Source organism: Oncorhynchus keta, chromosome 27, assembly GCF_023373465.1.
Source record: "Oncorhynchus keta strain PuntledgeMale-10-30-2019 chromosome 27, Oket_V2, whole genome shotgun sequence".
Classification (NCBI taxonomy): Eukaryota; Metazoa; Chordata; class Actinopteri; order Salmoniformes; family Salmonidae; genus Oncorhynchus; species Oncorhynchus keta.
The window spans coordinates 44787708-44803076 of NC_068447.1; the positions used below are offsets into that span (position 1 = coordinate 44787708).

A 15369-nucleotide genomic window follows, 5' to 3' on the forward strand; every position below is an offset into this window, starting at 1 on the left:
CACACTGCTTCTTGACACTGCTAGCTTAACCCGGAGGCCAACCGCACCAATGGGTCGGAGGAAACAAAGTACAACTGGCAACCGAAGTCAGCATGCATGCACCCGGGCCGCCAATAGGAGAGTCGCTAGAGCGCAATGGGAAAAGGACATCCCGGCTGTCCAAACGCTCTCCTAACCCGGATGATCCTGGGCCAATTGGGTCTGTAGTGACGCCTCTAGCACTGCAATGCCATGCCTCAGACCGCTGCGCCAAATCTGGAGGCCCCAATGTAGCTATTTTTATTTCAATATCAAATCATTTCTGGGTAACTATTAAGTACCATAATTTCCAGACTATAAACCGCTACTTTATTCCCAGGCTTTGAACCTCGTCGTGGTTTATACAATGACGCGGCTAATTTATGTTTTTCCCGCTTTCAAAAAAACTGAGCAGCGTCACATAATGCCGTGTTTCGTTAAAGCCTATTTATTTTTGTTACAAGCCGTGTTTCGTTTAAAGGCTGTGTAAAGTTAATTTGTTTCAATGTACCGGTAGGCACCTGTGGCTTATAGACATGTGCGGCTTATTTAGGTACAAAATACATATTTTTTAATAATTCAGTGGGTACGGTTTATATTCAGGTGCGCTTAATAGTCCAGAAATTACGGTACCTTACTGTGATTTTTCAAGCAATAACTTTGCTAGTACTGTCTGGGAATGGTCTGAGTGGAGAGGGGGAAAACTGAAAACTAGCTGTTATTGGCAGAGAGGTTTGAAACTCTTTCTTATTGGTCTATTTTTTATTTATTTTGAATGGAGTAAACAATTAGCAAGTCAATAACACAGTAGAAAAAAATGGGCAGTCTATATACAATGTGTGCAAAAGGCATGAGGAGGTAGGCGAATAATACAATTTTGCAGATTAACACTGGAGTGATAAATGATCAGATGGGCATGTACAGGTAGAGATATTGGTGTGCAAAAGAGCAGAAAAGTAAATAAATAAAAACAGTATAAAAACAGTATGGGAATGAGGTAGGTGAAAAAGGGTGAGCTATTTACCTATAGACTATGTACAGCTGCAGCGATCGGTTAGCTGCTCGGATAGCTGATGTTTGAAGTTGGTGGGAGATAAAAGTCTCCAACTTCAGCGATTTTACAATTCGTTCCAGTCACAGGCAGCAGAGTACTGGAACGAAAGGCGGCCAAATGAGGTGTTGGCTTTAGGGATGATCAGTGAGATACACCTGCTGGAGCGCGTGCTACGGATGGGTGTTGCCATCGTGACCAGTGAACTGAGATAAGGCGGAGCTTTACCTAGCATGGACTTGTAAATGACCTGGAGCCAGTGGGTCTGGCGACGGATATGTAGTGAGGGCCAGCCGACTAGAGCATACAAGTCGCAGTGGTGGGTGGTATAAGGTGCTTTAGTGACAAAACGGATGGCACTGTGATAGACTGCATCCAGTTTGCTGAGTAGAGTGTTGGAAGCCATTTTGTAGATGACATCGCCGAAGTCGAGGATCGGTAGGATAGTCAGTTTTACTAGGGTAAGCTTGGCAGCGTGAGTGAAGGAGGCTTTGTTGCGGAATAAAAGCCGACTCTGGATTTGATTTTTGATTGGAGATGTTTGATGTGAGTCTGGAAGGAGAGTTTGCAGTCTAGCCAGACACCTAGGTACTTATAGATGTCCACATATTCAAGGTTGGAACCATCCAGGGTGGTGATGCTAGTCGGGCATGCGGGTGCAGGCAGCGATCGGTTGAAAAGCATGCATTTGGTTTTACTCGCGTTTAAGAGCAGTTGGAGGCCACGGAAGGAGTGCTGTATGGCATTGAAGCTCGTTTGGAGGTTTGATAGCACAGTGTCCAATGACGGGCCGAAAGTATATAGAATGGTGTCGTCTGCGTAGAGGTGGATCAGGGAATCGCCCGCAGCAAGAGCAACATCATTGATATATACAGAGAAAAGAGTCGGCCCGAGAATTGAACCCTGTGGCACCCCCATAGAGACTGCCAGAGGACCGGACAGCATGCCCTCTGATTTGACACACTGAACTCTGTCTGCAAAGTAATTGGTGAACCAGGCAAGGCAGTCATCCGAAAAACCGAGGCTGTTGAGTCTGCCGATAAGAATTTGGTGATTGACAGAGTCGAAAGCCTTGGCGAGGTCGATGAAGACGGCTGCACAGTACTGTCTTTTATCGATGGCGGTTATGATATCATTTAGTACCTTGAGTGTGGCTAGGTGCACCCGTGACCGGCTCGGAAACCAGATTGCACAGCGGAGAAGGTACGGTGGGATTCGAGATGGTCAGTGACCTGTTTGTTGACTTGGCTTTCGAAGACCTTAGATAGGCAGGGCAGGATGGATATAGGTCTATAGCAGTTTGGGTCCAGGGTGTCTCCTCCTTTGAAGAGGGGGATGACTGCGGCAGCTTTCAATCCTTGGGGATCTCAGACGATATGAAAGAGAGGTTGAACAGGCTGGTAATAGGGGTTGCGACAATGGCGGCAGATAGTTTCAGAAATAGCGGGTCCAGATTGTCAAGCCCAGCTGATTTGTACGGGTCCAGGTTTTGCAGCTCTTTCAGAACATCTGCTATCTGGATTTGGGTAAAGGAGAACCTGGAGAGGCTTGGGTGAGGAACTACGGGGGGCGGAGCTGTTGGCCGAGGTTGGAGTAGCCAGGCGGAAGGCATGGCCAGCCGTTGAGAAGTGCTTATTGAAGTTTTCGATAATCATGGATTTATCGGTGGAGACCGTGTTTCCTAGCCTCAGTGCAGTGGGCAGCTGGGAGGAGGTGCTCTTGTTCTCCATGGACTTCACAGTGTCCCAGAACTTTTTGGAGTTGGAGCTACAGGATGCAAACTTTTGCCTGAAGAAGCTGGCCTTAGCTTTCCTGACTGACTGCGTGTATTGGTTCCTGACTTCCCTGAACAGTTGCATATCACGGGGGCTATTCGATGCTATTGCAGTCCGCCACAGGATGTTTTTGTGCTGGTCGAGGGCAGTCAGGTCTGGAGTGAACCAAGGGCTGTATCTGTTCTTGGTTCTGCATTTTTGAACGGAGCATGCTTATCCAAAATGGTGAGGAAGTTACTTTTAAAGAATGACCAGGCATCCTCAACTGACGGGATGAGGTCAATGTCCTTCCAGGATACACGGGCCAGGTCGATTAGAAAGGCCTGCTCACAGAAGTGTTTTAGGGAGCGTTTGACAGTGATGAGGGGTGGTCGTTTGACTGCGGCTCCGTGGCGGATACAGGCGATGAGGCAGTGATCGCTGAGATCCTGGTTGAAGACAGCGGAGGTATATTTGGAGGGCCAGTTGGTCAGGATGACGTCTATGAGGGTGCCCTTGTTTACAGAGTTAGGGTTGTACCTGGTGGGTTCCTTGATGATTTGCGTGAGATTGAGGGCATCTAGCTTAGATTGTAGGACTGCCGGGGTGTTAAGCATATCCCAGTTTAGGTCACCTAACAGGACAAACTCTGAAGCTAGATGGGGGCGATCAATTCACAAATGGTGTCAGGGCACAGCTGGGAGCTGACGGGGGTCGGTAGCAGGCGGCAACAGTGAGAGACTTGTTTCTGGAGAGAGTAATTTTCAAAATTAGTAGTTCAAACTGTTTGGGTATGGACCTGGAAAGTATGACATTACTTTGCAGGCTGTCTCTGCAGTAGACTGCGACTCCGCCCCCTTTGGCAGTTCTATCTTGACGGAAGATGTTATAGTTGGGTATGGAAATCTCTGAATTTTTGGTGGCCTTCCTGAGCCAGGATTCAGACACGGCAAGGACATCAGGGTTAGCAGAGTGTGCTAAAGCAGTGAGTAAAACAAACTTAGGGAGGAGGCTTCTGATGTTGACATGCATAAAACCAAGACTATTAGCTAATTTACCGTAGACTAAAAGAGCATGATCATAATTTGCACAATTTTACAGTATTATTCCAACCTTAGTGTTGACTGCACTGGGCCTTTGAGAAAAAATAAGTTCACAAGATAGTTCATACGTACATTCCTCAACAATTGACCCTTCGCTAAGCTCCGCCCTCCTTGGTTACTGTTTCAACCTCAGACAACATGTTCCCGGGAAGCCCAATTCCCCATTCAACCACTGGCAAAATCTGCACACAAATTATCTCAAACTGCGTTTCTAATACACAAGTAAATTAAAACGCAGACTATCCTGTGCTAATCAGGAAACTGTTTAGTATGTTGTGGTAGACTTCACAGGGTCTGGCAAAAATATGTTTGTAGTCTAGTTAGCTGTCTCTGTCTCTGAATTCACTGTCAGCATGCAGTCAACGCTATAACCACGTTTGGAGTGAACTACAGTGTTTGCTCAATTAAAGGTTTTGAGCTTATGCCGTGACCAATTATGGTAGATGGTGGCAGATTCTGGTAAATTGCGTCATTCTGTCATTGCATCAAACAAGGGGGAGTAAGAATGCTGATCTATCAGTAGTCTGAACTGTGGAACAAATTGACTATATTTTGGTAAATTAATGGAGGTGTGAATGTTTCAGTCCAAGAGTCTCTCTTTATGGCAATAGAGTCCTGCATCAGGCAAACAAATAATAATTGCTGGCAGGTAGTCCCAGAGTTCAGATAACTTGGGTAAATACAATGGTGCAACTACACTTGACATGTGGACTGAAGATTTTTCGAAAAATAGGTATTGTCGGCATTTGGTTTCTCTCACTCTAAAAAGAGACAGAAACAAATTCTAGACTTGATAGCCCCTCTATATAAAGTGAATTTCTGAAACTGAGTCCTTCTTTGCGGATGTGAAGAATAAACTGAATGAAAGAGTCTAGCGAGGAGAAAACATGGTCGATATTTTCAAGACCGAGTTACTTTTATCTATGAAATGTACTATAGTTTATTTAGGCAATTTAATTAATTTAGGCTTAGCCTATTTAGTAGGCTATGCCACAAAATAACACTATTTGTCAGCAAAGCTGAGTGATCAAAATAAATAAGTACCAACATTCTTTCTGATAGTCTTTAAAAAATAAAATGTTTTGACAAAGTTAACCTGCTCATGTTGTGTGGGTTCAATTATATGTGACGTTATGGTTACAATGAAGAATGTAAACAAAATAAATCCTATTCATAAATGAATAATCAGATGCGTGTTGCAAGCTTGTCTTTTTTCCATATTTAAAAAATATATATTTTATTTGATATTTTTAGACAATACATAACATACACACACACAAATGACAACTACATCATACCTGTCCAGACCCACCTGCTAACACCCATCTCCAGCGCCCACCGCACTCTCCGCCACATGGCCTCAAATTGCACCATTTTGTTTCTCTCCGTCGCCCACTCGCACTTTGAACATTTGGATAATAAAGCATTTAAAAAGTCTTACATTGGTTGATTATCATTTAAGTATCCGTTTAAAAAAAAGATTAACGAGAAAAGTATCGTCCAACCCAACCCTTATACAGTGTCTTCGGAAAGTATTCAGACCCTTTGACTTTTTCCACATTTTGTTACATTACAGCCCTATTCTAAAATGGAATAAATACAATTCCTTCTTTTTTGCTGAGTTTACTTGTCTATATAAAAGGTCCCACAGTTGACAGTGCATGTCAGAGCAAAAAAAAAAAACAAGCCATGAGGTCAAAGGAATTGTCTGTAAGAGCCCTGAGACATGATTGTGTTTGGTTGCAGATCTGGGGAAGGGTATCAAAAAAATGCCTGCAGCATTGAGGTTCCCCAAGAACACAGTGGCTTCCATTATTCTTAAATGGAAGACGTTTGGAACCGCCAAGACTCCTAGAGCTGGTCGCCTGGACAAACTGAGCAATCAAGGGAGAAGGGCCCTGGTAAGGGACGTGACCAAGAATCCAATCGTGACAGAGCCCTAGAGTTCCTCTGTGAAGATGGGAGAACCTTCCAGAAGGGCAACCATCTCTGCAGCACTCCACCAATCAGGCCTTCATTGTAGAATGGCCAGATGGAAGCCACTCCTCAGTAAAAGGCACATGACAGCCCGCTTAGAGTTTGCCAAAAGGCACCCAAGGACTCTGACGTTGAGAAACACCATTCTCTGGTCTGATAAAACCAAGATTAAACTCTTTGGCCTGAATGCCAAGCGACAAGTCTGGAGGAAACCTGGCACCATCCTTACGGTGAAGCATGGTGGTGGCAACGTCATGCTGTGGGAGATGTTTTTCAGTGGCAGGGACTGGGAGACTGGTCCAGATCGAGGGAAAGATGAACGGAGCAAAGTACAGAGAGAATCTCAAAGAAAACGTGCTCCAGAACGCGCCGGATCTCAGACTGGGGCGAAGGTTCACCTGCCAACAGGACGACGACCCTACGCACACAACCAAGACAACGCAGGAGTGGCTTCGGGACAAGTCTCTGAATGTCCCAGTGACCCAGCCAGACCCAGACTTGAATAGATCAATTATCTCTGGATAGACCTGAAAATAGCTGTCCAGCAATGTTCCCCATCCAACCTGACAGAGTTTGAGAGGCTCTGCAGAGAGGAATTGAAGAAACTCCCCAAATACAGATGTGCCAAGCGTCATACTCAAGAAGACTCGAGGCTGTAATCGCTGCCAAAGGTGCTTCAACGTACTGAGTAAAGGGTCTGAATAATTAAGTAAATGTGATTTTTAAAAATCTGTTTAATACATTTGCACAAATTTCTAAAAACCTGCTTTTGCTTTGTCATTATGGGGTAGATGTGTAGATTGATGAGGGGGGACTATTTAATAAATTGTAGAATAAGGCTGTAATGTAACAAAATGTAAAAAAAGGGGTCTGAATACTTTACAAATGCACTGTGCGTGAAATAAGTTTGGATTTTGAATGGGCCATTATCATGCAGCTGTCGGAACAGGGGCGTATGAACTTGAATAACAAATGTTAGAAAAGTGAAGCAATGCGCTTAATATTAAGAAAGTTGAGAAATAAATAGTAGGCCTAGCCTATAGAAAGCTGATGGGATCCTGCTCTTTTTAATAGTGTTCATCCAAACTCTTTTCTCACACAATTGCTTAGCATACCCTATAGAAATGTTGCACAACATGGCCTAACACTGAGTGTACAAAACATTAGGAACATCTGCTCTTTCCATGACAGACTGACCAGGTGAATACTATGATCCCTTATTAAATTGTTAAATCCACTTCAAATCAGTGTAGATGAAGGGGAGGAGACAGGTTAAATAATTATTTTTAAGCCTTGAGAGACAAGGATTGTGTGTGTGCCATTCAGAGGGTGAATGCAAGTGCCTTTGAACGGGGTATGGTAGTTTCCCTTCTGTATCAAGAATGGTTCACCACCCAAAGGACATCCAGCCAACTTGACACAACTGTGGAAAGAATATGAGTCAACATGGGCCAGCATCCCTGTGGAACACTTGACACCTTGTAATCCATGCCCCGACAAAGAGGTTTCTGAGGGCAAAAGGGAGTGCAACTCAATATTCCGAAGGTGTTCCTAAAGTTTTAGGATTTCTTAAAACCCTCTAACCTGTTTCCTCCCCTTCAGCTACACTGATTGAAGTGGATTTAACAGGTGACATCAATAAGGGATCATAGCTTTCACCTGAATTTACCTGGTCAGTCTATGGCATGGAAATAATATTTTGCCCACTCAATGCATTTTATTCCATGCATCTACCAGCTATGAGGAGCTGATTCCGGCTGAGCAACAAGTGATCCTATTCCGCTCAAACTCTGAATGCCAGGGTGCTCATGAAGTGTTTGATTTTTGATTGCATTTGCATTGATGTCAGAGTGATTCGAGGGACAATAGAGCTCTGAGTACCAGGCCATTAGCAAGTTTGGTAGGCTACTAGTGACCATCAGCGGCATCAGAGCACAGGTTTTAGAAAAGCCTAGTTGCTGTGACCCAACGGTCACGTGAAATTTGACTGCGGTCAAGACTCGTGACTGCTGGTGTTGCGATAATATGGTCACCGTAACAGCCCTAGGTGTCCCCGCAGTGTGTGACAACGCCAGACACTGCTGCTCATGTGATCATAATCATTATTTTTGTGATCATGGTACATGTCCCTCCTAATAAAAATGTCCCCCAATCCTGCTGATTTGAGCTGCTGGACAGTATTTGCAACACATGGATGAGAAAGTGAACTTGCCATTTCCAAAAGGTTTAGCTCAGTGGGGAATTGGGGATGAGCTGATAGGTGCCAGGGTTTCATTAAATAAACTAAACTATAGGCATAACACATTTTATTAAGGCCTAATGAAACTGAACCATTTGGTGATGTTAACCTTCAAATTCACTGGCATAATGTAGAATAGCCATACTCATTGATAGCTTATACTTTAAAATGCTTTTGGTGAATTTACGAGGTATTGCAAGACAAGACATTGCGAGATAGATTACCAAGATTACCAAGATAGCCTAGGTGGCAGGTAGCCTAGTTGTTAGAGCTTTGGGCCAGTAACCGAAAGGTTGCTAGATCGAATCCCCGATCTGTTGTTCTGCCCCTGACCAAGGCAGTTAACCCACTAGGCTGACATTGTAAATAAGAATTTGTTCTTAACTGACTTGCCTAGTAAAATAAAGGTTAACTAAAATATTCCAACTGCCTCTTGCTCTCCCTCGCTGGCTTGCCTGTTGTTCCTCTTCGCTATGAAATATGCCAGTGTCTGTTGCGTGTAGAAGAGCCTACTTACTAATTGATAGCCCCTACTTTCATGAACTTTGGAAGACATTGCATGCCAAGAAATTGAGAGATACAACTTTTGATTACTGTTGCTCTGCATGATTTTGACTGTCTGCCTGGTGGCCGACCTTGCCTACCTATGCCCCTCCCCTGGCTCTACCATGCAAAGTACATGGTATATGAGAGTTTGTGTTCTTGGAAGTAGCTTATGGCAACTACTCAGACTCCGTTGCAAAGAATCTTAGGATTCGAGGGAAATGGGAGCCAACAGGAAAGGAGTCGACTCTCCACCACTATCCCTTCATTCTTCTTACAATATCATATCCAGATCAGAAGGTTTAAGATGGTACACTACTAGATCATGTGTGTTGTGTTTTTTTGCTATGAGCTAAAAGGGGTTTAAGAGGGTACACTAGGCCTAAGCTTTGCCACTGCAGAGCGAGAAGTCAATGTTGCATTATGTGAGTACCACAAATTACTACATTTTTTGGTCACTTTACCCGAAAAATGGTGGGACACAGACCATCCATCATGATAATACATTTTAAACAACTACCATACTTTCATGGTTCACATACTGCTAGTACAAAAACATGTATTTTTTCGTTGTACTACCACAGTACATTTTTGTTCCATGGTAGTAAGAATGAAAAACAATACTTTGGTTCCATCATGTTTTTTTGTTCACTACCATGGCAGGAAAATACCATGGTACTGGTGAAAATACCATTGTAATTTCCTGCCATGGAGTTGACCAGAAAACAATGCTAAAAAAAATCCATGGTTCTATTGCACTACCATGGTACATTTTGGTAAGGGCCAGACATTCCTAGCAAAATTCTTGCTTGAGAAATAGTTTTGTTAAAAAGCTATTTTTGCCCATTTCAATGGAAATCAATTACAGTAAGGTACTTAATTGTTACCCAGAAGTGATTTGATATTGATAAACGAGCCCAGGTCTGTATTGGTTACTGTAATTACAAAGGACAGGAAACACTTGTGTTCAAAAGCAAATGAGCCAGTAGCAGTAGGAGTACCGAGTTACCTGTTAGTCTTCCAGATGTGGATGGTCTCAGGGTCTGTAATGTTGTGTTGCAGAGCCTGCTCATCCAGCAGGTCAAAGAAGTACTTGACAGCCATGGGAACTGGCTGGTTAGTGCTCAGGATCACTGTGAACAAGTCATCCACAAACTTCTGCAGTGTGCCCTGGGAGAGAAAGTAGGAAGACATGGGGATAAATATATGCACAAGTGTAAATATTACACATACCGTTTGTGTGTGTGTGACTGCTTGTTTGTTGCATTGTGTTGTGCATGTGCATTCTGGCACCTTCATGGAGAGTAGGCGTGTGAGGTAGATCTCAGGAATGGCCTTGGCCCTCTCTCTCTCCCTCTCTCTCAGACTGCCACGCCTGTGTTTGGGCAGGTCTGGCTCCTCATTGGCTTTCACCAGGTGCCAGAGCTTCACACCTCCCTCGTCCCCATCGTCCAACATGGGCGTCTCTGATAGAGGGACACGCACGGTCAAACATCTCTGATATAGTCTAGGTACAAGTGTACAAGTTATATCTTTATGTTTCAAATGCAGCTCTTGTGCATTGTCCAAATTTGGTAGCAATATTGTATGGATGCTGAACAATATCCTATGACCATGCTGCACGTATGTGCCATAGATTAGTTGAGACTCAACTCTCTCCAGGAAAGTAGTCATGGTTGTCATTGTGTATGTGCTTGGAGTTCCGGGGTACCAGTGCAACAGTGGCTCCATCCGGAACCTGCAGACCATTTGTAAAATCATTAAATCAAATTAACAAAGTAAACAAAAAAAAATACTTCACAGTCATGTAGTTAGTCATTCTAGTTAAAGGAGATAGGGATGGATGGGATGTGTGGCCTGCCATTTCTGACCTTGTAGTGCTGCAGGGTGTTGAGGCGTTTCCAGGAACCCTGCACCACCGACGTCAAGTCCTCGTCTGACAGGATCAGGTGACCTGCCATGCCCGCACGCCACTCTGATCAAGGACACGATACAAAAGATTAGCTATCAAAAAAAGTTGATTATAACTGATGACCAAGGAAGGATTCTGTTGACTTTGTCAATTCTAGGGTGTTTCAGGTTTATAGTACGCCCATTAACTTGGATAAATGTTCGTTGGCTCTTCATTTCTACCTGGCATGCCAGGATGGACAAAGATGACACCTTTTCAGATTGAACAGTGAATGACAGAGAGCTGTAGTGGAGGCTCACCCAGGTGGAGAGAGTCTGTGTGGGGCCTCTGGGAGAAGGACATGCCCTTCCAGGCCTGTTCCAGGACCTTCTCCTTCACCTGGGTTATGGTGTCACAGTCCAGCACCTTGGCAGGAGCGGTCTGGGGCACACCACCGTTGCCTGTCGCTGGCATGAGGACATTCAGCGTCTGGAAGGTTAATGGTAGTTAATTAAATCACCACACAAAAAAAAAACATGACTACTTGCACAGCTCCTTTATTCCAGCCCCTGCTTTATAATGATAAATAAAAACCTGAATGTAGATGTGTATTTATGGTAAAGGGACATCAGGGTTTGTGTGTGCTGTGCTCTCACCAAGGTTTTGTACTCTATGTCCTCGCGGAGCAGCCTGTTGTCGTTGAGTGTATACTTGGCCTTTCCGGTCACGGCGTCCACCGGTCCCTTGTCCACCTGGTGTTTAATGGCTCTAAACAGCATGTAGAAGGACTCCCCTGCAGTGTCCTAATAACACAGCACAGATGGGACATGTTTCTTTAAATGCCTCTTTAGTGAGGAGACACAGGGGGGTGAATGGGGAAAGAGCAGGCTGAGCTACTCACCCTCAGGAAGGTGAACAGACAAATGGACATCCAGTTGGTCAGGAGCTTCTCGACCACCGATTCAGTTCTGAAACAGAACATGTCCCACGTGAATGTGTCAAACACAGATAGGAAAACCACAAGAGACTTTAAAAAAAAGACACAGGAAGAAGCCTGCCATTACCCAAGACTGATGAGAACATATACTGATCAGCCCCCCTCACCTTCGGAGCATGAGTTTGGGGTTCTTGGCCACGTACTGCACCACCAGGTCGTTTAGCAGAGTCTTGAGGATGTCAGTGAAGTACTCCAGCTTCCCATGCAGGGCCACGGTGAGCAGGGAGGCCACGTAGGCCCGGTCCCGAGGGGAGAAGGTCCGCTGCACCTCCAGTGTGTGGATGAACTGGGAGAGAGTGGCACAAAGGGGTCAAAACAGTGACACAGTGAAAGTGAAGCATAACGTGCATGCGTTACATATTACCGCTGACGTTTTATAGTCTGAATGGTATTGAGAGGTACGGTAGGTCAAGTTCACTTCTTCAGAGTTGGTTAAGGTTACCTTGGTGAGGAATAGTTTGCTGTTGAGGAGGTTGGACAGTTGAACCAGTCCCTGCTCCACCGTCTGTCTACGGCACTCCGGCACGTCCAAATCTCGCCTCAGTGGCGACTCCCGGTGGCCAGGAAAGAAAATGCGCTCTGCATACGCCTTGTAGTCCAGGAAGGGAATACCAGAACCCACCAGGTCACTTGAACAGTCCATCATCTCAGTCATTAGGTCTACACAGAGGGAGGAAAATAGACCACATTGAGATCGTGAGAATCCTTTCAGCAAAATCATATATAACCTACACCTGAAAAACCTTACTTATTTGAAGCCACTAGGTTTTTGTGATATAAGATGCGGTTTTGTGAACTTATGTTGAAGCTTATGGCACTTTCACCTGTGAACTCTTTCTTGCAGCGGTCCCTCACACTGGTCTCCAGATTCTCCAGCTGAATCTGGACCTTCTTGTAGTCCCTCACGGCCTGTTTGCTTTTCCTCCTGACAGATGCATACGGACAGACAGAAAAGCTCACATCCAGTATACTGTACCAAGCATTACTTTGAACAGATGAAATGGTGTATACTTGGCAAAGTAGAGTGACTGTTGGCACACACCTATATATGAGCACTATGATGACAACGATGAGGGCTACGATGGAAGCCCCCACCCCTACGCCCACCTGGGCCTCCAGGGGGAAGGTGGACTGGCCTTGGGTGTCATACTGCACTCTACCTAGGGAGAAGTTCAGGTTCCCCATCTGGACCTGGGACAAGACAGCAATTGATTTTAGAGTGGAAGGATTAGATTCAACGTTGAAGTGTTTTACACTTGTCATCCCTACAACCACCACAACTAAATAATATTCAGAATTACACAGATTTGAACAAACTTATTCACAAAAGACATGTGCCCTCTTTGATTTCCAATTCCAATAGTGGTGACGCAAGGAGTGAGGACGTACAGTGAACTCGGGGAGAGAATCCATGCCCTCCTGCTTCTTGCTGGCCATCACAGAGGGCTGCTGGGATGGAGGCTCACAGTAGAGGTGGTTATGGGTCAAGGTTTTCACAGAGCATACCCCTTCCCCAATCAGAGCCACCACCTCCTCCTTAAAGATGGCCAGGTCCAGGTTCTCCCCCTAGATCATAACAATAACGATATTGGAGAAAGCCAACTGGACAGGAAACAGACAACACTCGCAGGTTCTGAAAAACGGTTGGAGAAACTGTTCTGGTAGCAGAAATGGGATGTAACAGAGACCTCCACAGAGATGATGCTGCCAGGTTTGTGGTGGTAGGGTTTGCTGGGGTCATTCTGGTTCAGTGGGTACAGTCTGGGGTTGAGCTCGTAGCTGAAAGCTCCACTGCCCACAGAGTTGAAGTCAAAGTGCAGGTTATCCAGTAGGAAGTCCACCTTGACCCGAGCATGGTGGGCCTCCATCCCCACGGCAGGCGTAGGGCACAGCATCAGAGAGGAGCTGCTCACAGCACAACTCGTCTCAAACTGGAGAGCAAGAGATGCGAGGCGTATTTATAGATATGTATTGAAAGCAATAGCAGTGATTGATTCTCAACTTTACCTTTAAAAAGGTGATACATCACACTACACGATCAAAGAAAAGAGAGCCTATCCCCCAAACTAAGCCAGTAGACATCTGAACACCATGTTAGAGGACTCAACATTTCAGTTGAATAGAATAATAATAAATAAGCCATTTAGCAGAATGCTTTTATCCAAAGCAACTTGGTCATGTTTTACGTAAGGGTGGTCCCGGGAATCGAACCCACTATCCTGGCATTGCAAGCACCATGCTCTACCAACAGAGGACCACCAGTTTACCTTTTTTACCACACAGAGTGCGTCTTCAAGACAGTCTGGCTCAGGAACTATCCGTCTTTGCCTCTTGAGTGGGATTTCTGTGCGTCTCACGCTACTCTCTCCATCTCTGCTGCTCCTCCTCGTCCTCCTCTTCTTCCTTGGAGAAAGGGACTCCAGAGGACTAAGGGTCACCCGGATTCGGGGCTCCTGCACTACATCTAGGTTTTGCCCAGACACACGGATCATTCTTCCACCACTGGACACACACAGAGAAGAAGAATTTATTACATGAATGAAAAAATATGGCAATTCATTGCGAGTGACATCGTGACACCCACCTGAGGAAGCTTTTTGAGGGTGCAGCCATGGTTATGTTAGGATCTGAGGTGTAATGATAGATGGCTCCCTGTAGATGGCGTTCTGCTCTACCAAACCGGACCGTGATTCCATGCTCTCCAGTTCTGTTGCTGCCCCCTGTCATACATGTAATCTGGTCATCCACGACCTCAGAGGAGCTAAAAAATAATTAATTTAAAAGATATCACAACTACTGCTACAGCAGGTTACAGGACTTTATTAAGGACATTCACAAATGATGTCTGAATTCTCATATGCAGTGTTGACTCCACTTGCTTTACAGTGGTTGATCTGGTGACTTTGAATGGAAGAGATGCGTCAGAGACTTACATGAGGCATGAGACTCCTCCAATAAGCACGCTGACCTCACTGGGGTGTCCAGTCTTCAGGCTCTGGCCCATTATGGTCAATTCTGAGCCCCCGGCCTTGGGCCCCTTCTGAGGGGCTATCCCCATCAAAGCCGGGTCCTGAGGGCAAGAGGAAGGGCATTAAGAATACATTATCAGACTGAGGGCAAGTGTCCATTTGGCTAGAGCAAGATTTTAGTAGAGTATAATAATGTCTGTTATAGATACCTGGAAGCTGAACCTTTGACTGGAGAGTCCAAGCCCTCCTCCTCTCACCTCGACTGAGGCCTGACCACTCTTCTCTCCCCCACTTGCTGTGGTCTCACACACAATCCTAGAGGGGAAATGGAGGTTCTCATTCTGAATGCAGATACAACTAGAGCTGCAGAAGATGGAAATAAACGCTGTTGCACGAGAAGAACATTACCTTGAGGAGATCTCATATCTGCTGTTGATGACCGTGCAGGGGACACCGGCTATAGTGACAGAGTTCTGGATGTCTTCAGCTTTCTGTCCAAGATTGGAGCCTGAGATGGTCACCACAGTACCACCCTCTACTGGTCCAGAGATGGGCTCCATCTGCAACACACAGTCACAGAGAAGTTAAAAAACGAGTCCATGTCACTGTCTGAAGACACGTCAACCATAAAAAGACAAGGACGCAAATAAAGCCTCACTAAGTGGATGACGGGTGCTGGGCAGGACTGCTTGATTTCACCAGCGCAGGAGTCCCGGTAACTGCATTTGGAGCGAGCTCCCCCGCACCACGCACAGCCGTACTTCTGATCAGCTGTACGACACCGGCTGCAGTCTGACCGGCCCACAGAGCAGTTAAACAACGTCACT

At 45.3% G+C, this 15369-nt stretch overlaps 1 protein-coding gene across 2 annotated transcripts in view; it reads right to left on the reverse strand.

Moving 5' to 3' along the window:
* LOC118360173 (plexin-B1-like) overlaps positions 1 to 15369 on the reverse strand; it is a 60084-nt gene that overhangs the window by 10496 nt on the left and 34219 nt on the right. For both annotated transcript variants that reach the window (XR_008083251.1, XM_035739401.2), the window contains exons 15-33: positions 15201 to 15367; positions 14951 to 15102; positions 14752 to 14857; positions 14507 to 14643; positions 14158 to 14334; positions 13841 to 14075; positions 13262 to 13504; positions 12963 to 13139; positions 12616 to 12764; positions 12398 to 12498; positions 12016 to 12233; positions 11681 to 11859; positions 11478 to 11544; positions 11233 to 11379; positions 10897 to 11065; positions 10557 to 10660; positions 10339 to 10423; positions 9979 to 10151; positions 9695 to 9855 (exon numbers count right to left, since the gene is read on the reverse strand). Coding sequence is in view for 1 of the 2 variants with exons in the window: in XM_035739401.2 (XP_035595294.2) it covers positions 9695 to 9855; positions 9979 to 10151; positions 10339 to 10423; positions 10557 to 10660; positions 10897 to 11065; positions 11233 to 11379; positions 11478 to 11544; positions 11681 to 11859; positions 12016 to 12233; positions 12398 to 12498; positions 12616 to 12764; positions 12963 to 13139; positions 13262 to 13504; positions 13841 to 14075; positions 14158 to 14334; positions 14507 to 14643; positions 14752 to 14857; positions 14951 to 15102; positions 15201 to 15367 (2947 nt within the window). In the remaining variant the exon portion in view is untranslated. The remainder of the gene's footprint in view (positions 1 to 9694; positions 9856 to 9978; positions 10152 to 10338; positions 10424 to 10556; positions 10661 to 10896; positions 11066 to 11232; positions 11380 to 11477; positions 11545 to 11680; positions 11860 to 12015; positions 12234 to 12397; positions 12499 to 12615; positions 12765 to 12962; positions 13140 to 13261; positions 13505 to 13840; positions 14076 to 14157; positions 14335 to 14506; positions 14644 to 14751; positions 14858 to 14950; positions 15103 to 15200; positions 15368 to 15369) is intronic.